The 23,979-nt window shown below is 42.4% G+C and overlaps 1 protein-coding gene across 2 annotated transcripts; it reads left to right on the top strand.

Annotated features, from left to right (window-relative positions):
• Window positions 1-2,149: 2,149 nt before the first annotated feature.
• On the top strand, window positions 2,150-23,901 carry LOC102788676 (uncharacterized). Of its 2 annotated transcripts, none has more exons than XM_087837304.1 (15): window positions 2,150-2,319; window positions 5,113-5,169; window positions 5,479-5,538; window positions 6,910-6,969; window positions 7,081-7,179; window positions 7,285-7,378; window positions 7,624-7,689; window positions 8,324-8,356; window positions 11,515-11,766; window positions 13,434-13,451; window positions 13,619-13,639; window positions 14,823-14,917; window positions 19,872-19,907; window positions 20,469-20,516; window positions 21,979-23,901. In XM_087837304.1, the coding sequence occupies exons 2-15, from the start codon at window positions 5,128-5,130 to the stop codon at window positions 22,057-22,059; spliced, it is 1,005 nt and encodes a 334-aa protein (XP_087693430.1). In that variant the 5' UTR covers window positions 2,150-2,319; window positions 5,113-5,127; the 3' UTR covers window positions 22,060-23,901. The 2 variants fall into 2 exon arrangements, with proteins under 2 accessions (XP_087693430.1, XP_087693431.1); XM_087837305.1 differs by having other exon boundaries at window positions 11,518-11,766.
• The last annotated feature ends 78 nt before the right edge of the window (window positions 23,902-23,979 follow it).

Here is a 23,979-nt window from a genome sequence, read left to right on the forward strand (position 1 = left end):
TCGAGATTGAAGCCATAAATCTATCTCGAGAAAAAAACCCAAACGATTACAGTTGTTGTTTCAAGACAAACTGCCACGGGTGAGATAACCTCTGAGTTAGTGAAATCATACTTCAGAATCGGTTTTGGTGACAAGGACATTTCTCTTTCAGCACATAAGCACATTGTGGTGATCAATACGGTGCAGAGAGCTGCGTCTGCTCAGAAGGGAAAACAGCAAACTTAGAAGAGTGGATTTGTATGAAATGTCATGTTCAGGTCCTGATCCTATAGCAGGGGTGGGCGATTCCAGGCCTCGAGGGCCGGTGTCCTGCAGGTTTTAAATCTCACCTTGGGTCAACACACCTGAATCAAATGATTAGTTCGTTACCAGGCCTCTGGAGAACTTCAGGACATGTTGAGGAGCTCATTTAGCCATTTAAATCAGCTGTGATGGATCAAGGACACATCTAAAACCTGCAGGACACCGGCCCTCGAGGCCTGGAGTTGCCCACCCCCGTCCTATAGGAACAGTGACCGGATTAAAAAGCGATGAAATGCAGCCAAGTAAACATTCCGATCGTCCACAACTTTCCAAAATCCGCATTACTTTTGTGACAAAAATAGTTCGGTAGTCTATTTAAATAGGCCCCGGACAGTAGTCTGGAAACTCCGGGCGATGACGACATGCAACACTACAAAAGCTGAAAGTGAAAGTAAAGATGCCAGAACGAATCGGCATCTCTCCAAGGTAGGCAGCATAGAGCATTCTGTGTGTTCAGTGTGTGTCGCTGAAATCGGGTCATCTTTAGCTTTTCTGCGTGTGTTCAGTTAACTGGACGCCTGTCAAAGTATCTTGTGCGCAGTGTGACGAGCGAAAATAATGTGAAGTTTGATTTGAGAAATTTATGATGCCACTGTACCAGAGTTGTTTGTAACTCTGGTACAGTTACAAACAACTCTGGTTGTTTGTAACTGTACCAGAGGTGCGGGGGTTGGTTCAGGCATATCATGTGTGCGCCGTGAGCAGAGCGCGTTTTCAGAATAAAGACCAAGCTTGAGTAGGTCAGCTGTCGATACACGCGCACATCCGAGGGGGAGGAGGAGGGGGTAAATCAGAAATAATCATCCGACTTCACAGTGTTTTAATCCCGTCGCCGTTCACCGTTAACGATCGAAACACGTAGAGCGGATTCGTGGGTTTCATGCCTGCATGAGCAGTAGCAGTTTTTGATACGGGCGGTGGCCCAGGGCGGCCTCGTGGTGGAGGGCCAGCGCATTTTAGGAATGTCACAGGCACTGATCGGGTTTCTATCGCTCATTTGCTGGGAGTAAGAGCGCCCTCCGTTTGCGAGGTGCGCCTGCTGCTTGCGGCGCAGGGGGTAGAGGGCGGGTCGGCGGGGTGGTCTCTGGCTGGCTGGAGCAGCGTCTAATAACCAACTCGCAAAATAAAAACAAACCAACAAACACGAAAACACCAGACATCATGATACAGACTTATAATTTGCACCGATGTTGTTTTTTTTTCGAAATGCTGTATGCGAAAAGTGAGCGCGCGAGCCCTCGGCGCGCCTGCTCGCTGCTGAAGTCAAAGTAAACTTTATTGTCATCTCCACTACTTACAGTCCAGTTTATAGAGAGACGAGACGACGACGGGACGAAGCAGCGAGTAAACAAACAATAAATATAAGAAGAGTAAGAAAATAAATATACACTTTAGGACTCGGGGTAAAGGATCAATAACAATTTAAAATGTATAATTTACAGTTTGATGATTTAAAGTCTCACACACAACCCGTCGAAAGGGGAGGGGAGCTTCCAAAATAGAGCACATTTCATTCATAATGTTGTAAATCCAAGCCCATCATGTATTCATGATTTCAAGGGTGTAGATTTGGTTTTTGCATTGGTGGGGATGGATGATTCAACCACCGACCCCTGCCCTGTTTCTTATTTTCCCATTTTTGTCTTTGCTTCTTGATAAAAGGAGACATATACTTGCCTACATATGCTATTCTATGTGCTTTTAAACCATTTAAAATCACAATTCATAGTTTTACATGTAGCCAGGTGGAAGTTCGATATTTTGGGACATGCCACTGGATGGCGCTGTTTCTTTTGGGGTACCCCTGAGAGCGCAAGGGATCATGGGGATCTACAGAGATTTCACGGGAGTGCTAGCTTGCATTGGTTTTATGTGGGTGTGCAATGCCTTTTTTCGCTGCGTGATCTGTTTTGAATGCAAAGTGTGCAACAGTTAAGACACCAGGAGTTGCTGCAACTAACTTCGCCGTTCATCTCAGAGGGATCTATATTCCGTTTTCTGCTGAATTAATGCACTGTATGTATTTGAGTTCCCACTTGTATTATACTATCTCTGTGGGTAAGAGGGAAATGTACCCTGTTAACTGTTTGATCTTGGCTCTGTATCTTAGCAGGAGCAGTGCAAAAATAACCGTAGTGGCTTCTAAGTTTGTTTTATTTATGTATGGGTTTATATCAGACACAAAATGACGTCCTTGAGTTCCAGATGCTGATAAAGTTGGGGAAATAACCTGCAGTAGCAGTGGGTTACCAGTGCACAAAGCTGTTACTGGTTAAGAACTGTCTGTAACAATTTTATTTCTTTATTTTTACAACCTTTTTTATTTTCTTCTGAGCGCTTACTTTATCATTCAGATTAAAAGAACCCCAAAGATAATCTGTGTTCTGGGCTGGTTCATTTAGCCAGGCTACATACATTTGAATTATATAATGTTAAATTACTATTAAATGAATGACTGACTAAGTATTTTAGGCTTTAGTTTACTTCAGTCATATTCCATATAAATCAGGTGTCATACAAACATAAAAACAGCTTCAAATACAGTCATGACAATAAAAGAATACGACTTTAAGGACTTAACAACATTAGTTCAGTTATAGTACACCAACATCTGTTATACATTAGCACTAAGGGAACACTGAATGATCTGCTGGGTTTTGTCCATAAAACTACTCGTCTCAGATTACCACAAAGTAAAAGATCTCTCAGCAAAATTATGCAACATTTTAGGCACTATTGCCCCGATCAAATCAGTGAGCTGAGAGTTTCTATTCTAAACATGAACTGTTACAGCAACAGACATGGACTACTGGTGACCCACACAACAACTCAACGTCCACTATGTGAAGGAGCCAAACACATGCCTGCTCCTCTCGTTAACTGAGATAAACTGCTGGCATATTTGTTTTACATCTATACTGTCCAGTCTCTCCTGGTGGACACACAGCAGCATTGTTTAAACTCATTTGAGTCATTGTTAACCTCACACATCTTTTTAGTCTTCTGAGAGCACTGAAGCTTCTTTCAGCCTCAGTACCTGCGTTTTATCCTCAGATTAAAATTATTATTCTGTGCTTGATGTGCCTCACCTTTAGCCCTGGCTCTTCCCCTCTGACTGCACTAGGACATATTGCCACCTGATAAAATGACACATTGATTCGTGCCATATAAAAAAGTGAGACAATTCAGATTCTTTGTCAAATATACACTAATGAAACAATTTACATCAGCAGCCTAACAACTGTCATGATAATAAATACTAGTTAATCTACAGCACCAAATCATCAGTTACCTGTGACCTTCACCTCTTCACCTCTGTCCGAGCTACAACATGGCAGAGCTGCCTCTGTCACCTGATAAATAACAGTGAGACATTCACATACATGCAGTCACACATGTGCTTCAAATACAGTCATGAACCAACATCATCCAGTTTCACCTGTGATCTTGTGTCACCATTACTCTCTGAGCTCTGTGTTGGTTCTTCTGTCACCTGACAAACAGGACATACATGACAATAAGAATAAAATGTGGAGCTGCTTAACTGTTTCTGTCACTTTGTGCAGATCTTGACTCATCAGTAATGTTTGTAGGCTGAGTGCATTTTTACAACAATTTGTGCAAACTGCACTACAAGGTGGATATTTGTATATCATGGCTACCTCATGATATTTTGTCTCAAAAATTAACCCTATAAATATGAACAACACTAATATCCGGGCTTACTCGAGGCTGCTGTTTTCTGACAGTTTCAATCAAAATTAGAAATGCTGCTCTGAGACTGAGAGAACTAATAGTGCTGCTGTTGTGCAGTTAGTTTCCAAAACACGTTATTCATGGTTACATACAGTTTTAGACTGATGTGGGCCAAAGCCTAGCATAGCCTGTAACGACGGACACATTTTATGAGTGAACTTGGCTTTAAGTGACTGTCTTATATCCAGGTTCTTCCTCTTTGCTGCCTCCTCTCCTCCTCGCAGCGCAGGTTTGCCGCTGCTAAAACTAAACAGAGCTCCCTGAAAGGCACAGCCAATCACATTGGCCATATTTGTCACATGAGGTAGGACTCCAGTAGAGAACGTAATTGAACTCTTTCTGCACCGCTGGGTGACAGATCGTTGTTTTTCTATCTATCGGGTTAGTTTTTCTTTACTCGAAGAGATCAAATTATTGGTGGGGACAATTCAATAATCGCTGGATATTGGTGGGGACATGTCCCTTCCATCCATGCCAAATCTACGCCCTTGCATGATTTGAATCCTGGGTTGAGCGAAATCCCAGAAATAAAGACAAAGTGAATCTGTGAACTAAGGTGTAGGTCTGTTAGGTTATGTTGTGGTGATCCTTGGGTTGGGGGATTTGTGTTCATATTGGAGTGCAAAATTAAAACAAATGGAAGATGGACAAGAAAAGTTCAAAGCCATCAGGTGCTCAGTTTAGAAAAAAGACTTTCTAAATGGAAGGCGTCTAAAATGTGAACTCCCGGGTGTGCATTTGCAAACCACTGTCCAGGGAAACAAGTTTTATGATTAAACAAAACCAGTGGGTCTCATTTACTAATGGTTGTAGAAAGGGAATGGTTTGATGATTATCTCAGTTATTCTTATTGCCGTCTGTCGAACTCCCAACGAGGCAGCAACTCTTCCAGTAATGAAATCCACTGAGTCGATTCTTCTTAATGTTACTCTCATGTGGGTGTACACAAAGATCTGTTACTGCAGCCATATGCTGTTTGTAATCAGGTTTTGTTTGATTATTTTTTAAATCTTCTGTGTCTATGTGTCCATAATATACCTTTCTCCTGCAAAGATCACAGAGGGCATCATGGCGTCACACGGCTGTTATCTCTGCCTGTTGCTTTTTAGTGTGAGTCTCTTTGCAGTTTTACTCTCTTTGCTTTTATATAAGTGCTGTAAAATGTGCTCTTGGTGATCCGAACGTAATCGTTTCAAGAGGAGCTCGAATGTTTTTAGTTTTAATGTTTTGTTGATTACTGTAACTTCTGGTTTTATTAAAAAGCTACGAGACCTAAAGTACTCATTAGTAATTTTTTTGGTAGCCTGTCCTTCTTAAATTTAGATCTGCATTAGTGTAGTTTATATAGTGTTATACATATTATCTTCATCATATGGTGGTAATTCTGTCCGTCTAATTAAACAACCTTTTGTCTACCAGGTAATCCTGATCGAGCCATCAGAAGCAGGTTGTATGGACCACTTCACAAAAGTAGGCTGGGTAAGAAAAAATGTTCCTTTCCCTTATTATTAAATTTCTTAATAGGCTGATCTCTAATGCTGGGTGACAAGGCTGCTAAGATAAAAGGTAATATGAGGATGATGTAAATCAGGCCCCAAAACAACAAATATTCAATGACTGTAATGAGTGTTTACTTCTGTTTAACTGCATTATGCTGTTGTCTACATATTAGAAGCTAAGAAGCTACTTTAAAAGTGGCCCCATATTTAAATGGTCTGTAAAGAAAGTGTGGAAGTCTGCGTCTGTTTCAGTGTGAAACACACTGAGCTCCAAGTTAAGTTTTTACTTGTTGTCAGTGATGGAAAAAATACATTTTTAAGGACTTGTGGTGAGCACAAGGTCAGAGATCGTAAGCTTTGTATGCAAACTGTTGAGAATATAAAACAACAAGGGTTTAGTGTCATTATAGCTTGTACATTACTATCCAAAAGTTTAGTTAAAGATATATGATACAAAAACTTTGTTTCTATTTTCTTGTAATTCTGAATGATTACATTTCAAGTTTTTATTTAAAACAATGAAATGACAGATAAACCCAACAATCAGATTTGGGTGTTGGGATCATGTTTTAGACGACCAGCAGCCCTCTGGGGGGCCTCCAACCCCAGCAGATTTGTGTTTTAGCAGCCAATATATTTCACTCTCTTTGGACATGTTTCAGTTTCAGTTGTGATGATCACTCACTAAAAATAAACATAACTAATAGGGGTGGGGAAAAATGGATACTGTGTAGCATGGTGATATTTTGTTTGCTAATAATGTATGGATACAGGGACAGCAGAAATTGATATTTTGTTACAAAAAGGTTTTTGTGCTCTGACTTCAGAGCATGTTGATCCTTTTTCTGAGCAAGAATCCTGACATTCCTTCACTGTCCAAATGTGTTTAACTTGTTTTTGGCAGCAATAAACATGACAGTTTACTTATTTTAATTTAAGACATGTTTTATTTTAATTAAGTTTAAAACTTTTTTATTTAATGTAAAATTATATTTTGTTTTAATTTACTTTCAAATTCTTCAGTTGCTGAAGGGGCTGCATAGTTTTCATAAACTGCATAGTTCAGAATAGCTATAATTGTACCAGATGGTTGATTCAGTTAAGTTGGACTAGACTGTAATACAAACCGTTCAGTTTGTCAACAATAAAACTGAAATGAGAGAAAGACTGAGTGTGAGACTTTGATATTAGAGAAAATGAATATTGATAAAGTTTACCTTTATGTACAGAATCTGAATATCGCAAAATATTTTAAAAAATTGCAATAATATCATATCGTGGGATGTATGGTGATTCCCACCTCTAATAACTAATTATGTATTTTGCTTCTTTACCATTTCTCTATGTTTAGAAAAATAGTACAGACAAGCTCCCAGAGAATATTCCTGTCAAAATAATGAACAAGTCTGAGGTAACTTTGTGAAACGTTGTTTAAAAACTAGAAAATGTCCAAATGTATTTAAGTTTATGTTGAAGTGACTTATATTTGGTTAATGATAAATGTGCCCTTCTTTCATTGCAGGACATCGTTGTATGTAGTTTAACGAAAGAAAAAGACTGTGCAGAAGCAGAAGAACAACACAAAGCAGAAGAAACCTGCTTTCTACGGAACTGTTTTGAGGCAAGGAAACAAAAATCTCATCTCCTCCAAGTTTTGTTTGTTTTTTCTGCTCCTGCTCAGGTTAAACAAGGATTATATCTGATGAACATGTTGTTTGTCCTGCAGGACTATAAACCGACATGTAACGAGACGGGTGAGAGCATCAGTGTCCCTTTCTACCACTTCATGTGCTTGACAAGTATAGCCAAGGGTCTACGAGGTATCGCCTCATTTTGATACTTGTCTAACATTCAGCTGTGGTTAGTTTAAAGACTTGCTGCTTGAATGTCTTTGTGAGAAGCAACACTGTGACACCGACTGTTGTAACGAGCTTAGACGTTTTAGAAATTCAGAGAAAGAAAAGGAGCAGGTCTTTCTCCAACCGTAAAATGTGGATCTCCTACAATAAACCTAAAATGAACTTCTGGTTCTTACTGCTAATGTTTGTCTTCTTTTTCACCAAAGATGAAACAAAAGAAACAAATGGAAGATCACAAAAACCCACTGCAGAAGACATCTGTAAAGTGTACGGTAAGTACACACACAGGCCTGGTCACTGATTTCTATGAGCAATTCGATTCCCATTCACAAGGTTTCGATTCGATTTCAATCAGGGAAATTTTGCCTTTACATTTCTTTAAACTTTCTTGTCACAGGTCATTTTTAAACAAACAAACAAAACAAGAGTGCAGTACACAACAGTAGACTAGTGCATAATAAGCAAGCAAATAATGCAGAAAACAGAAATTTGAGATGGTAAACTGTCCTCGAAGTACACTGACGATGTTTATCAAATGTGAAGCGTCGTTTTGATCTTCTTTTGCTGCTGGTTCAGTGAATTTTGGTTGGAGAGTGATGAAACCTGCAGCTTCAGAATCTGTGACGTGTCGGGTTTCAGCCCCGACGGCGTGTCTGCGTTCGTGCCGTCAGATGAGAAAGCCGACATCTCACAGATTCTGATGCGTCCGGTCGGCGCTTTGTATTTCCGTCATTGTAAGCATGTGTATCCATGCTGCTGTGTGTCTGCCAGTGTGGAGATGTGTGTACAGCTACTGAAACCTACGTCCACATTTCTGTTGTTTCGGTTTTAAACAATGTGTGACCGGGATGTTTTACAGTGTGTTGACTCTAAAATTCACAACCTCTTTTTTTCTTTTTTGTTTAGAAAAAGTGTGTAAGCGAGATTCTCCCAACCCAGGTAGGAAACACACTTTATTTATTAATGCTGAAACAGAGCATGTGTGTGTTTTGCTTCTAGCTGATGTCAGATCCTAGAAATCACACTGACTGCTGCACTGCTGCTGTTCCCCATCTTAAAAGCTACTCCAGCTCTTTTCATTTAATTACCATTTTTATTAATATTTCTTTCTTTATTGCTTGAATCAGGCTTTCACTAAACATTTTTTGTTACTTAATGCGTTATGGACAGACTGCTGTTCTTTTTGCAGCTTTTCAGGTAAATATCACTTTAAAGTCTGTGAAGGTTCTCAGTCATCCAGGTCATCGTAGTCAAAGGAGCTTGCAAAGAAAAGCGTCTGGACTTCTTTAAGTTACTTGAAGACGTTTCACCTCTCATCCGAGAAGCTTCTTCAGTTCTAAGGTCAAATGGTGGAGAGTCCCAGATTTAAACCTAGTGGGAGTTTCCCCCCACAGAGGGACAAAAGGACCCCCTGATGATCCTCTAATCGCCTGAGCCAAGGTGTGGAACTGGGTGTGGGTCCCAATCAGCCAGAGTTTCGGGTGAGTTCATTGTGAAACCTGGCCCCACCTTATCATGCGAATTCCTGAGGTCAGATGCCCCAGGATGTGAGTGGGCGTTAAGGCGTCTGGGGAGGGAACTCAAAATGAGCTCACCCGAAACTAGGTTTAAATCTGGGACTCTCCACCATTTGACCTTAGAACTGAAGAAGCTTCTCGGATGAGAGGTGAAACGTCTTCAAGTAACTTAAAGAAGTCCAGACGCATTTCTTTGCAAGCTCCTTTGACTATCACTTTAAAGGTACAGGGAAGAAGATTTAGAAGCGTTATGCAGAGAGATGTTTTCTGAAGGGAGCCAGGGCAATTTACTAAAACCCAGTTGACCATCATGACCATAAACTTTATATTTGATCAAGATTAGCCATTAAAAGCAGAAAAACAACGACAACAAAGTGGGTTCTCTGTGTTTGACTGAACAAGAAATTTCTTTTCACTTCTAAAAGAGGATGCACACACATACAGTGCGACTTATGTTTTCCATTTTATTGCAAAAGATGAATATTTGTTTTTCTCTTTGGTGATTGCTGTTTAGCAGATGCTTGGCAGCTGCTGCTGTCTTTCTATTCTTTGCCCAAAAATGAGATTAAAAGCAGTCAGACTCCATCCAATGGAGGTTGTTGGGTCTAAACTCAGACCCCGCTGTATCCAGGACTTATTCCCGTGAAAAAAAAAAAAACAAGGCAAAAGCGATCGATCGTTTCACTTGCAAGGGAGGCCTCGTTGATGTCTACCACGAAATGACCCCAAATCTGGCCTTCTCTCGCAACAGTTCACACAAAACACATCACAGCAAAGCAACGCCCACGTGGTTCTAAGACAAGGCACTGTATGTATATGTGTGAACTTCTGTAAGAGTGTGTGTGTGTCATGGGGATGCGTTTGTGTGACCTCCTGCTGACCAAAAGGGTCATAAAAGCAGGAAGCGTACAACACAAGAAACAGATCTTCCAGATAGGATGTATCTGCAATAAAACTACAGCCCCCCCACCCACAACCTCGAGAATCTGGGGAGGGGGGCAGTGGAATTCCTTTCATCAGAGTTGGCAAGCATAAAAATGACAACATTTAACAATTCACTCTAACAAAGGTATATTCAAGAAAAAGGTTTAAAGAAATCTCTAAGTTTTTTTTATTTTGTTTTTGTTTTATGTAAATATTCTGACTTTAAAGAAACTTTGAGCTTCACACATGGACAAAATACATATTCGATCATATTTCCTAAGTATTATCTGTTAAGATTAACATTTTGAAACATTTCAATATTTTGCAAGTAAGCTTTTCTGTGTTTTGAGCTAGAGAACACCAAACTGTTGTAAAACAGCTAAATAAACATTTTGTAATAGAAAATTCACAAATTTACAAATAGTCATTTGTAAAACAGTGTCATGTTTTAAACGTACTGGTCAGTGTGCAGCCCGTCACAGAAAGGTCCTCTGTGTGGTCCCTACAGACGGGTATACAGGAAAATCTCAGGCAGTTTCTGAAGTTCTCACACCAACCTGTTAAATCACCCAGTGATTTAGAATTTTAATAATTAATTATGAAAAACTGTACCTTTAAAATCCCTGTTGTAGTGGCAATTCCTTTTTTTGGACAAACCAAACATCCCACAATTAAAAGTCCACAAGCCGCTGCTGCACTGAGATACTATTTTGTACGCAGGCAAAAGAAGTCCACTGTCCAAACTTGAAAGTTGCGTTTTTATGGTTTATTTTATCCAGTTTGGCAATAACAAGATCCATTTTTTGTTACTTCCTGCTGCTTTTCCTGCTCTGGTAAAAAACCATAGGCCCACCCCAGTGCATGCTGGTCCTATACCAGTCTCTTTATTTATAGAAAACAAAATGGCCCTACAGCTCTTCAATTCAATTCAATTTTATTTATATAGCGCCAAATCACAACAAATGTCGCCTCAAGGCGCTTCATAGATACAGAGAAAAGCCCAACAATCATATGACCCCCTATGAGCAGCACTTTGGCGACAGTGGGAAGGAAAAACTCCCTTTTAACAGGAAGAAACCTCCGGCAGAACCAGGCTCAGGGAGGGGCGGGGCCATCTGCTGCGACCGGTTGGGGTGAGAGAAGGAAGACAGGATAAAGACATGCTGTGGAAGAGAGACAGAGATTAATAACAGATATGATTCAATGCAGAGAGGTCTGTTAACACATAGTGAGTGAGAAAGGTGACTGGAAAGGAAAAACTCAATGCATCATGGGAATCCCCCGGCAGCCTACGTCTATTGCAGCATAACTAAGGGAGGATTCAGGGTCACCTGGTCCAGCCCTAACTATATGCTTTAGCAAAAAGGAAAGTTTGAAGCCTAATCTTAAAAGTAGAGATAGTGTCTGTCTCCTGAATCCAAACTGGAAGCTGGTTCCACAGAAGAGACTTCCTGACTAATTTAACAAAGTAACATCAAACAAACATTGAAACAAAATATTAACCAACAAATAAACTTGTAAATAAACCCCAAAATATAAGTAAACTAACAACAAACTTTAACTAATTTCAAAATAATAAAAAATAAGAACAAATAGCTCCAACACCTGTAATTACATTTATTAAACCACCTTTATGTTTACCACCACCAACATCAGCAGCAAAAACGACAACACCAACAGCCTGTGCTACTACATCACCAACCACAGAAGCAACAACAAATAAGACAACAGCAATACCTTCTGCAACAACAACAACAACCACAGAAGCAAAAACAACAACAACCACAGAAGCAAAAACAACAACAACAACAACCACAGAAGCAACAACAACAGAAAAACCAGAAGTATCAACAACAGCAGTGTCAACAATAACTCCATCGTCCTCGTTGAATTTACCACAGAAGGATGGTAAGTTACGTCAGTGATTAATGATCATTCTGACGACGTATTCAGCTGCAGCTGAATCAACCATCCAGTAAAGAGAATTACATGGCATGCATAGCTAATGTCCAGGTAAGGGTAATAATAATTTTAGTAATAATAACTCATTTTACTTTTGTGAAAAGATATTGCACTACTAGTTATGATACCCATAATGCTTTCTTCTTCATTTTTAAAATATATTTTCCTGAATTTTGCTAATGAGATTAGTTTTATTGGAAAGTCTCTTTAATCTGAAAGACCAGCAGTTTCATACCTTATGCTCTTGGCCATTGTGGGAATGCGAGTTAAAGGCACTTTGTTGCACTTTTTTTTTTTTTACACTGCCCCTGTCAGCACCAGAAATTTGCAATGCAAAACTCTATGCTGCACCAATCTGTTGTGTTGTCATTCTTGATTGTTGGAATGTCTCAAAGTTTAAAAACAACAACAATAAAAATTCTGACTGCACCAGTGTAGGCGCCGGTCACAGGGACAACAGCCTATGGAGACAGCTCCAGACATTCCTCTCCCCAGTCACCACCTCCATCTTATCCAGGGAACACAAAGGCATTACCAGGCCACCAAGAGAAGTAATCTCTGCAGTGTGTCCTGGGTCTGCCCCGGGGCCTACTTCCAGTGGGACATGCCTGGAATACCTCGCCCAGGAGGCATCCTAATCAGATACCCAAACGATCTCAACTCCTTTTGACGTGGAGGAGTAGTGGCTCTACACTGAGCGGCCAGCCACCCTTCAGAGAAAGACCATTTCTGCCGCTTGTATCTGCAGTTTAGTTCTTATGGTCACTGATCGGAGGTGAGGGTGGGATCATAGATTGGTGGGTAAATTGACAGCTTCATTTTTGTGCTCAGCTCTCTGTTGTCTCTCACCATGACAGACTGGTACAGCGTCTGCATCACTGTGGACACCACCCCAATGCGTTTGTCAGTCTCTCAGTTTCCTCTCCACTCACTCGTGAGCAAGACCCTAAAACCTGCTCTCATTGGTGAAAAATACAGGGCACCAGTGGTGAACCTGCCAGTTCTGGTATTTTATGGCAAATTTGGGCCCTCAGACCATGAAGTGTGTTTCTGATTGTTTGGTTAGAGACATTCACACCAGTGGCCTGCTCGAGATCATTTTGTAGCCTAGCAGTGCTCATCTTGTTCCTGCTTGCACAAAGGAGCAGATACCGGTCACGCTGATGGGTTAAGGACCTTCTAAAATCCTGTCGAGCTCTCTCGGAGTAACTATCTGTCCTAGCATCTCCTCTATGCTCTTGAAACTGTGCTGGGAGAGACGGAAAACCTTCTGGACTATCTGTGTGACCTCTGTAGGGTTCAGGCATCCCATCACGCTACCAGTAATGACACTGGCCCCAGTCCAATGCAAAACTAGCAAAAAACAGAAAAGATAAGGAGGGAAAAAGGTCAGTGTCCTCCAGCTGTACAACCATTCCTTTGTGTCTCATTGTTGCCCCTCTAGTGCATTGTGGATTTCATTAACACCAAAGCAGCTGAGAATGACTAACAACCTCCTCTGCTACTTTCCTGACCACAACAATGTCCCACGAGTTTAACTGTCTTGATGCTGTACTCGGATTAAAAAGGGTTTTTTGTTGTTGTACTTATACAGTCTTTTCTTTCTTTCACAGAAACCTTGCAGGGCGAAAGTAAGATTTTAAATAAAATACTTTTGATACTGAAATAAACAAAGAATGTAGTTCATAGTTATACTATATTACTAGTATAGTTTTTCCTGACTTTTATTTTTTGTTTTTGCTCTGATGTAATGTGTTCAATTGCATTGCTCTCATACAGTCTTTCCTTTCTTCCATAGGTGCTGAAAAAAAAGAGCGCAGTAAGCTTGTTTTATTCATAACTTTTTCTTACTTCAGTAAAATGTATATGGACAATTTTGTTGTAGTACCAAACATGCTTTAATGAAACTGGTGAATTCAAAAAGCGATCCCATATGGAAAAGATTTATATAAATCTTATAAAGTTTGTATCTGTTTTGTATGAAACTTGTATGAAAAGCATATAAGAGTGAAAACAGATATAAGATCCCTTGAAAAATTATATAATGAAACTTGTATGTTTTGGATACTTACTAACAAAATATATGAAAGTAATGAGAAAGTGGTCACTTTCATGAGTAAATCATATGTTTTTACTATTTCTTTTCCATATGGGATCCCCCACTTTGAAAAAAAAAATCAAATTCTTAAACTAAAAATAATTTTTTAAATAATAAAACTAATTACAGAATTTTGCACTTGATGCATGCTCAATCATCCAGGTAAGTAAATCACCAAAAGTTGATTCTGTTCATCTGGACGTAGCGTCCTGCCTAAGCAAAAACCTGTAGTGATCCCATAAGTGTCAGGAGTATTGGAGAAGTTGAGATGCATTTTTTCTAAACACCTGGTCTCTGTGGCTTTTAAACCCCAAAACACGCTGCGCCAAAAACTGGTCCACCCCAAGGATCGGGTCACCCGACACAAACAGAGTAACATAGTGTACGCTGTTAAGTGCAGGAGGATTGTCAGGATTTATACATCGGGGAAACCAAACAACCTCTGGCGAAGCGGATGGCACAACACAGAAGAGCGACCTCGTCAGGCCAGGACTCTGCAGTCTATTCACACCTACAGGCCAGTGGACACTCTTTCAATGATGAGGATGTAACATCCTGGACAGGGAGGAACGCTGGTTTGAGGGCGGAGTCAAGGAGGCCATTTAGGTGAAAAGGGAAAGACTGTTTCTCCCACAAATGCTACCTTCAGATGATCAGAATCCACTTTTGGAGATTTTGCATCATATTTTAGTGCTTTAAAAAAGCACAACTGTACAGTGTGTACTATATCTATTAAATATAGATATAGTTAAATATAAAAAGTTTTCTGGGCCCTTTTTTTGGAGCCTTTCCTGTTAGAGCACAAGTTTCTTAATAGCTCAACAATTTTTATTCATGCATAAATATGTGTTATCAAGGGACTGTTATTTTGAACTTAATAGATATTCAATCTCTTCTTAAACAGTCCTACATATTATAATAGGTTTCCTTGTCTTCACCCACTTCCTTTGGCTGGTGGCTTTTTACATGTACACGCAGAGGCTTCAAAGGAATTATGAGGTGAGTGGGAGCTCAGATGTGATTGTTGCTTAAAGCAGCGATGTAAGGATGTCCAACTACACATTTAATCCATATTTAATATAAAAATAGTGCAGTTTCAATAGTATTCTCTCAGTTTTTCTAAATCATAAATGCTGCTGTAGTACATGAAAGAAATCTTCCAGCATGGATAAATAAATGTGTAAAATTACAGGAAAAAAGGAGAGTAATTCCCATAAATTCACAAAAAATTCCATCCATCCATCCATCCATCCATCTTCATCCGCTTTATCCGGGGCCGGGTCGCGGGGGCAGCAGCCTAAGCAAAAAGGCCCAGACCTCCCTCTCCCCAGCCACCTCCTCCAGCTCATCCGGGGGAACACCAAGGCGTTCCCAGGCCAGCCGAGAGATATAATCTCTCCAGCGTGTCCTGGGTCTGCCCCGGGGCCTCCTCCCGGTGGGACATGCCTGGAACACCTCACCCAGGAGGCGCCCAGGGGGCATCCTTACCAGATGCCCAAACCACCTCAGCTGGCTCCTTTCGATGTGGAGCAGCAGCGGCTCTACTCTAAGCCCCTCCCGGATGGCCGAACTTCTCACCCTATCTCTAAGGGAGATGCCAGCCACCCTTCGGAGGAAGCTCATTTCCGCCGCTTGTATCCGCGATCTCGTCCTTTCGGTCACTACCCACAGCTCGTGGCCATAGGTGAGGGTAGGGACGTAGATCGACCGGTAAATTGAGAGCTTCGCTTTTACACTCAGCTCCCTCTTCACCACGATGGACCGGTGCAGCGTCTGCATTACTGCAGCTGCAGCCCCAATCCGTCTGTCGATCTCCGGCTCCCTTCTCCCATCACTCGCGAACAAGACCCCGAGATACTTGAACTCCTCCACTTGGGGCAGGACCTCATCCCCGACCCGGAGTGGGCACTCCACCCTTTTCCGGCTGAGAACCATGGCCTCAGATTTGGAGGTGCTGATCCTCATTCCCGCTGCGTCACACTCGGCTGCGAACCGCTCCAGTGCGAGCTGGAGGCCCTCACCCGATGAAGCCAACAGAACCACATCATCCGCAAAGATCAGAGATGAGATCCTGAGGCCACCAAAGCGAAAGCCCTCCGCCACTTGGCTGCGCCTAGAAATCCTGTCCATAAAAATTATGAACAGAACCGGTGACAAAGGGCAGCCCTGGCGGAGCCCATCACCCACCGGGAACGAGTCCGACTTATTGCCGGCAATGCGAACCAAGCTCTTGCAACGGTTGTATAGGGATCGAATGGCCCGTAGCAATGGGCCAGACACCCCATACTCCCGCAACACCTCCCACAGGACACCCCGAGGGACACGGTCGAATGCCTTCTCCAAGTCCACAAAACACATGTAGACTGGTTGGGCAAACTCCCATGCACCCTCAAGTATCCTCGAGAGGATGAAGAGCTGGTCCAGTGTTCCGCGACCAGGACGAAAACCGCATTGTTCCTCCTGCATCAGAGGTTCGACTAGCGGACGAACTCTCCTTTCCAGCACCCTGGCATAGACTTTCCCGGGGAGGCTGAGGAGTGTGATCCCCCTGTAGTTGGAACACACCCTCCGGTCCCCCTTCTTAAAGATGGGGACCACCACCCCGGTCTGCCAATCCACGGGTACTGCCCCTGATCTCCACGCAACATTGCAGAGGCGTGTCAGCCAGGACAGCCCTACAACGTCCAGAGCCTTTAGGAACTCGGGGCGGACCTCATCAACACCAGGGGCTCTGCCACCAAGGAGTTGTTTAACTGCCTCAGTGACCTTGCCCCCAGAAATTGGCGGGTCATTCCCCTCATCCCCAGACTCTGCTTCCTCCTTGGAAGACGCGTCAGTGGGATTGAGGAGGTCCTCGAAGTATTCCTTCCACCGCCTGACAATTTTCTCAGTCGACGTCAGCAGCGCTCCGCCAGCACTATACACAGTGCAGGTAGAGCACCGCTTTCCCCTCCTGAGACGCCTGACGGTTTGCCAGAACCTCTTCGAGGCAGTCCGAAAGTCTTTTTCCATGGCCTCTCCGAACTCCTCCCACACCCGAGTTTTTGCTTCAGCCACTGCCCGAGCCGCATTCCGCTTGGCCTGTCGATACCTGTCGGCTGCCTCCGGAGTCCCACAGGCTAACCAAGCCCGATAGGACTCCTTCTTCAGCCTGGTGGCTCCCTTCACCTCTGGTGTCCACCATTTGGTTCGGGGATTACCACCACGGCAGGCACCAACCACCTTGCGGCCGCAGCTCAATGCAGCAGCTTTGGCAATGGAGGCGCTGAACATGGTCCATTCGGACTCGATGTCCCCCGCCTCCCTCGGAATGCTGTTGAAGCTCTGCCGGAGGTGTGCGTTGAAGATCTCGCGGACTGGGGCCTCTGCTAGTCGTTCCCAGCACACCTTCACTACACGTTTAGGTGCACCAGGTCTGTCCAGCGTCCTCCCTTGCCACCTGATCCAACTCACCACCAGGTGGTGATCAGTTGACAGCTCAGCCCCTCTCTTTACCCGAGTGTCCAGAACATATGGTCGCAGGTCTGGTGATACGATTACAAAATCGATCATCGACCTACGGCCTAGAGCGTCCTGGTGCCACGTGCACTTATGGACACTCTTATGTTCGAACAAGGTGTTCGTTATGGCCAAACTGTGATTAGCACAGAAGTCCAATAACAAAGCACCGCTCGGGTTCAGATCAGGGAGGCCGTTCCTCCCAATCACGCCCCTCCAGGTCTCGCTGTCGTTACCCACGTGAGCATTGAAGTCTCCCAGCAGGACAACAGAGTCTCCAGGTGGAGCACCTTCCAGCACCCCCCCCAGGGACTCTAAGAAGGCTGGGTACTCCGAACTGCCACTCGGCGCATAAGCGCAGATGACAGTCAGGACCCGTTCCCCGACCCTAAGGCTCAGGGAACAAACCCTCTCGTCCACCGGGAAAAACCCCAACGTACCGGCAGCAAGCCGAGGGGATATTAGAATACCCACCCCAGCCCGCCGCCTCTCACCAGGGGCAACTCCAGACTGAGACAGAGTCCAGCCCCTCTCCAGGAGACTGGTTCCAGAGCCCAAGCCGTGCGTAGAGGTGAGCCCGACTATATCTAGCCGGTACCTCTCAACCTCACGCACTAACTCAGGCTCCTTCCCCACCAGAGAGGTGACATTCCATGTCCCTATTGCCAGTCTTGGCAGCCGGGGGTCAGTCCGCCAGGGCCTCCGCTCCTGGCCGCCACCCGGCACACAATGCACCCGACCCCTATGGCGCCTCCTGCAGGTGGTGGGCCTGCGGGAGGATGGGCCCATGTCTCCTCTTCGGGCTGTGCCCGGCCGGGCCCCATGGACTAAGGCCCGGCCACCAGACGCTCGCCCTCGGGCACCCTCCCCGGGCCTGGCTCCAGGGCGGGGCCCCGGTAACCCTATCCCGGGCAGGGTAAACTGTTCCCTCGATGTTTTTTTCATAGGGGTCTTCTGAATCGCTCTTTGTCTGGTCCCTCACCCAGGACCAATTTGCCATGGGAGACCCTACCAGGGGGCAAAAGCCCCCAGACAACATAGCCCCTGGGATCCCTGGGACACACAAACCCCTCCACCACGATAAGGTTGCGATTCACGGAGGAGACAAAAAATTCCAGTTTTTCAAATAACCAGTCTTCCTGTGTGGAATTGAAATTTACAGTAATACTGACAAGGAGGAAATTTGATGTTTCTTTTAATGGTTATTTTTGAACTGTTATTTAATTACTTGGTTTTGTGTATTATGATAGCACGGTCTTTATCAGTAGAAATAATTGTGAAAAGCTATGACAATACAGTAAAACGTCAGAAATCTGAAACTTCTCCATGTGTGTGATACCTGTGGAATAAAAGGGTAGAGCTGGGCCATATTATACCGTTCACAGTAATACCGGTGTAATGTTGGGCAACGATAAGAAAATGAAATATCGCGATAGAATATGGGTAAAACACGCATGCGCAGTGCCTTTGTTTACATACGCACATGGCGGAAAAAGCACGGCGGCGACAGAGAATGAGAAGGGGGAAAGTGGATCGTTAAATGAAACCAGAACTGGTTTGTAAAAATGCTGCAACTTCACTGGTGTGGAACTGGTTTAGCTTTCGTCCGTCAGATACACAACAAAGCACTATTTTTGGTAGCGCATGCTAGCGTCGTTATTACCGTGTTGTTTGGAAAATACGGCGCACTTAAAATCAATCCTTTGATTTTTCTGAAAGTCGACAGAGCCCCTTATAATCCCGTGTGCCTTATGTATGAACTCTGGTTGTGTTTACTGACCTCGAAACGATTTTATGTACACGGCGCTCGAAAATCTGTCAAATGTTTCAGTACGACTTTGCTGAGCTACGAAGCCGCACCGCTTGATGGATTGTCGGAGCATTACAGCTATCGTAGGCGGAGCCTCGCGGAGTGATACGTACTGTGCTTCAACATAATATTACCGTATTGTGTGTGTATCACCTCTTTTTAAGTTTTGTGGATATTATACATGGTTATGCTGAGGATATGTCGGGCAGTTTCCACTGGAAATGCCTTTTGGTTAAACTGTTAGCGAGGAATTTGCATTTGCACTGTTACATTTTTATATCATTTTAATGCACATAAAAAACAGCTGCTTGTTTAAGTGAAAATACATTGATGTTTTTTTTTTATTTTTGCATTCATAAAGTTGTGGAGTTGTAAAGAATTTTGTCTAGTGTCAATTATATCATCAGTTATATGGTTATCGCAAATTTTCAAATGTATATCGTGATAAATATTTTAGGTCATATCGTCCTGCTCTATACAAGGGTATAGCAGCATGTACCCAGACATATTGTTATTCCTCAGAATCAGAAGATAATTTCTGTGAGAACATGAGTATGACAGAGTATGTGTTAAACTTTCTGTAATAGCACAAATTTGATGAGGAAATTAACTTTGACTTTGGCTTCTGTCTCATTTCTGCTTCAGATTCCAAACTTGAAAGAAGAAGAGGCGATGACAGTGGTACAGATATTTTTTAAGACTGTGGATGCTAACTCACTGTGACCGAAGCTCGGAGAATTAGGATCCAATTAAAGTTGCAGTTATTTGAAAGCATGAAGTGAGAGGGGTGGGCTCTTGCATGTGTCTATAAGGGGGGGATCTGAATATCACATCTTATCACAAATATTTATGAAAGGATTTTCATGAAAGCCTCGTCCCTGTGCTAGATGGAATGAAGTTTAAACTAGATTTTGAATGACAAATGCAGATAATGGGAACTAAAGGTGCAAACAAACTCAGATTTCAGTGACAAACCTTTGAACCACAGTGTAACGGCTCGTGTTTACTTAGGACATTATCTCTTTTTTAATATAATTTTTAATATACTTTGAAATGTTTTCAACTCAGCTATTTGTGACTGATTCTTAATTCTTTATTATAATCTTACTTGCTAATGAATTTCAGTAATAAGAACAACAGAAGTGATTTATCTATTTCTTAACATTTGTGGAGAGTCCACTTTGTGTTAAACCCTGGTCAAGGTGTTTGTGCTTTAACAGTATTATTTTCTTCTCTTTTTAGCATAACACATCTCGCAGCGACATTGAAGAGGGTTCCATTTTATTAACGGTAATTTTTACTGCACTACTACTTTCATAAACGGTGCCTTTAAAAGATTTAATGTTTCACACATATGGTTTCCTTGACTGATGGTTGAATTAGACCAGAATGGATTATAAAACAAACAGAAACACAGCCTTGACTGATTTAATAATAAGTTTGCTTTTTTTGTCAGAAGGCATCAAGTTGTAGCTACTAAAATGTTCTTTTCTTGTTTGTGTGCTCCACACTGGACTTCTCTCTGCTGGGAAGAAACACACAGTTCACTAGGATAAATTTCTTTTGCAAGGAGCTGAAAAGAAAAGTGATAAAAGTTAAACAAAAGTAGCATTTTCTTTTTTTTGTGGCTAACAATTTTATGTTGAAAAGAAATTACCTGTTTTTGCATTGGGAAATTCAGTAATACACCATTCAGAAATTATCACTTTTGCAAGTTTTTTACTAGTGTCTGTACAAATATGGGACATTTTAAAAATATATATATATTTTTAACTTGTCAGCACGCAGACATTTTTTTAATGTACCGGTCCCAAATTACAGATGCAGGTTTATTTTGATAGGGCCACTGAAAATGTCAGTATGTAAAGTATGTGTGATATTTAAAGCTAAAATTCTACAGAATTTGAGACGAATGACTCTCTACCAGTTCAGCCAAGAAGAGGGTTCAAACATCCAGCCATAAGACGGTTCTTGGCTATGAAAAGCACCTGGTTGATGTGCAACTGGCTGAAGGACATTTACATTAATATTAATAGGGTTGGTTGATCTATATATTGGAGCATGCATGTATAATTCTGACACAGTGCGGATTAGAGAAAGTCCAAAATAAATTCAAACATTTGCACCAAATTCTTATTTTGGTAAAGTTATAAAAGATGTATGCTTTTATAACAGTCCCAAGAAATCCCCAAATTTCCACAACGATGCAAAAAAAAAAGATTTAGGCCACATGACTTTCAACACAGACATTTTGTTTGACGCATGGATTTTAAATGTGCTTTCACTCACTGATTACCTCTATTTCTATTGTATTGTCTGATACATGGAGGTCTAAGCAACAAAACTACTCAGGTTTTGGAAAAGATCACAGTTCAGATACACAGCCCAGGGTGTAAAGCGAGCTCTACTCCGCTCCACTTGAAAGCTTACCCAAAGATATGGACTACGCAGACATAACTTTTGGACTGATAAGAGCTGACTACAGCCATTCATTCTGCCACAGACCCTGGGCATTTTCTCTAACAGGCTGTAAACATGCTCAAGGGACCTGATTAGAGAAACTGCAGATTGGGGACTGCAACAGTGGCTTGATTTTTCAGCTGCCTGGGTTAGATCTGTTCTACCCCAGCTTAGCCGTCGCCCCCCTCGTGCATCAGTGTCCAGTCTCAGTTTGTTTGTTTCACGGGTCAAGCAAACACTTGACTTGGTAATGCACAGACTAAACACTTCTCTCTTTCTCTTTATCATACAGACACCTGAAAGTTCCATCATCATAAATTCACCTGAAACCACCATAATTCAAAGCACTTGCCCACACAGAACACATCTTTAGACGTTCTGGACTGATGAGAAAATCTTTTCTAAATTTGGCCATCGCAGAATCTGGGTACGAGGATCTGCTCTACACAGCTTGTTAACACTCCAGATGTAAAGGTGGTCTGTGAACGCCTCTGAGCCCAAAGGAGGATAAACTTGTGAAGAATGTGAAGAAGAGTGAGACCGAACAAGCCGCAGCATGCCTATTCATGTACCTGCTCTGCAGTCGCACATCAGGAAGGTTTTGTGGATTACCCCAGCACCACGTCCAAGCAATAAACTGTCCAGCTCATGTAAAATGTTTTACTGCTGTGCTGGTTTTAAGTGACCAAGGTCTTGCCAGAAGAACTACACCAGGCTTGTTACATTAGAAATATTGGTGCCGATGAGGGAGTCTGTTTTAACACAGGCAATAAAGAGTTGGGTTTTCTTGGTCATAGTGCGTTCTAGGTGAAAAAAGTTACCCTTTTGGGTAACTTTGGATTTTTGATTCTCAATATATCAGGCATTTTAAACACTAGTTGCATGAAACTTGCCCAGGATGTGCATTTTAGCATTATTTTTAAAATTCAATGATCCCCTCTATGGTGTGGTGTATAGTAAAGGAGATAAACATATGGCTTACCTCCTACATTCTAATTACCATTTTGGGTACCATTGACTCCCATTATAATCACATATTTTCGATATACTGTAATCCTGACATGTGATAATGCTTTTCTCGTGAATACCTAATGGATCTAAGCCTCAGCCTTCAAAATAAAGGAAAAATAGGTTTTGGATCAAATGACCACAATATTAGGCATAGCACCACCATAGACATTTTCAGTGGTTTTGAATGTAGGACATGGTTATCTTACTATGCAAAATACATGGCAATAAAACAGCTGACCACCATAAAATAGTCTTGATGTAGTGGAACTGATATAAGAGAGTGGTGTGAATGTGATTGAGAATATATTTATACTGTGTGTGTGTGTGTGTGTGTCGGTCGCAAACAAAACGGCCCATAGAGCCGCCTTCTTGAAGTGAACAACGGCAGCCTGCTCCGTTTTTTTCCCGTTCTCTAAATCTCTCTAAATGTTTTTTTTTTTTCTTCACTCTGCACATGCCTTGTGTTTGCTCGGAGCAGCGAGGGGATGGGGTGCAAAAGCAGCCACCTGTTGGGGGAAGGGCAGTCTTTACTCTCACAGTGGCATGTAAACAGAGCTGGAGGGAGAGAGAGAGAGATCCTTTTCTATCTTCTTGGATTTGTTGAGAATATATTCCGTAATGTACATCAACATTAAAGAGAATATAGTTGTGATTGCTTGCAACATTATAATATTGTGGTAATGGGTGTAAGGATACAAAATAGAAAATAGGCCTGGGATGGGAACAAAGAACTGAGGTGCAGGGCAGAAGGACAATCAACCCCCACCCCCAGGACAGTAGCAAGAGTTACTGAGGGTGAGAAGCAGACAAAGGGCAAACGGGCACTACCATAACAGGAGATGGGGGTCAGGGTGTCAGCACCCTTGGCCACTGTATTAGTGTATTTCCATTGTGGGGGTGTTTACTGTAGGGGGGAGGAGACCAGAGGTTATAACTGTAACTGTTGTGTGGAGTTCTTTAGATCAGCCTTTAGCATCGGACTGCATAGGAATGCAGTGTGCTGATCTCCAGATGCATCTGTAAGAATAATGGGTAATAAAAGGATTGTGTAAAACATGGAAACATCTCAGAGTGATCTCTACCAGGACCAAAAGAATCGCAGAGACCGGCGTTGTCTCAACAGATTCAAGTGCACATTTGAAGTCTGTGAGAATAGTTTGCAGCCTTGTCTTACTAGTGATTTCTGCACAAACGCCACGAAATGCACAGACGCGCGCACGCACAACACGAAGCGCACGGATGAATGATTTGAGACACAAAAACACAGATTACCCATGTGGTC

The sequence above is a fragment of the Neolamprologus brichardi genome, unplaced genomic scaffold (assembly GCF_056152115.1).
Source record: "Neolamprologus brichardi isolate AB-2024 unplaced genomic scaffold, ASM5615211v1 NODE_ptg000031l+_length_7269946_cov_1, whole genome shotgun sequence".
NCBI lineage: Eukaryota > Metazoa > Chordata > Actinopteri > Cichliformes > Cichlidae > Neolamprologus > Neolamprologus brichardi.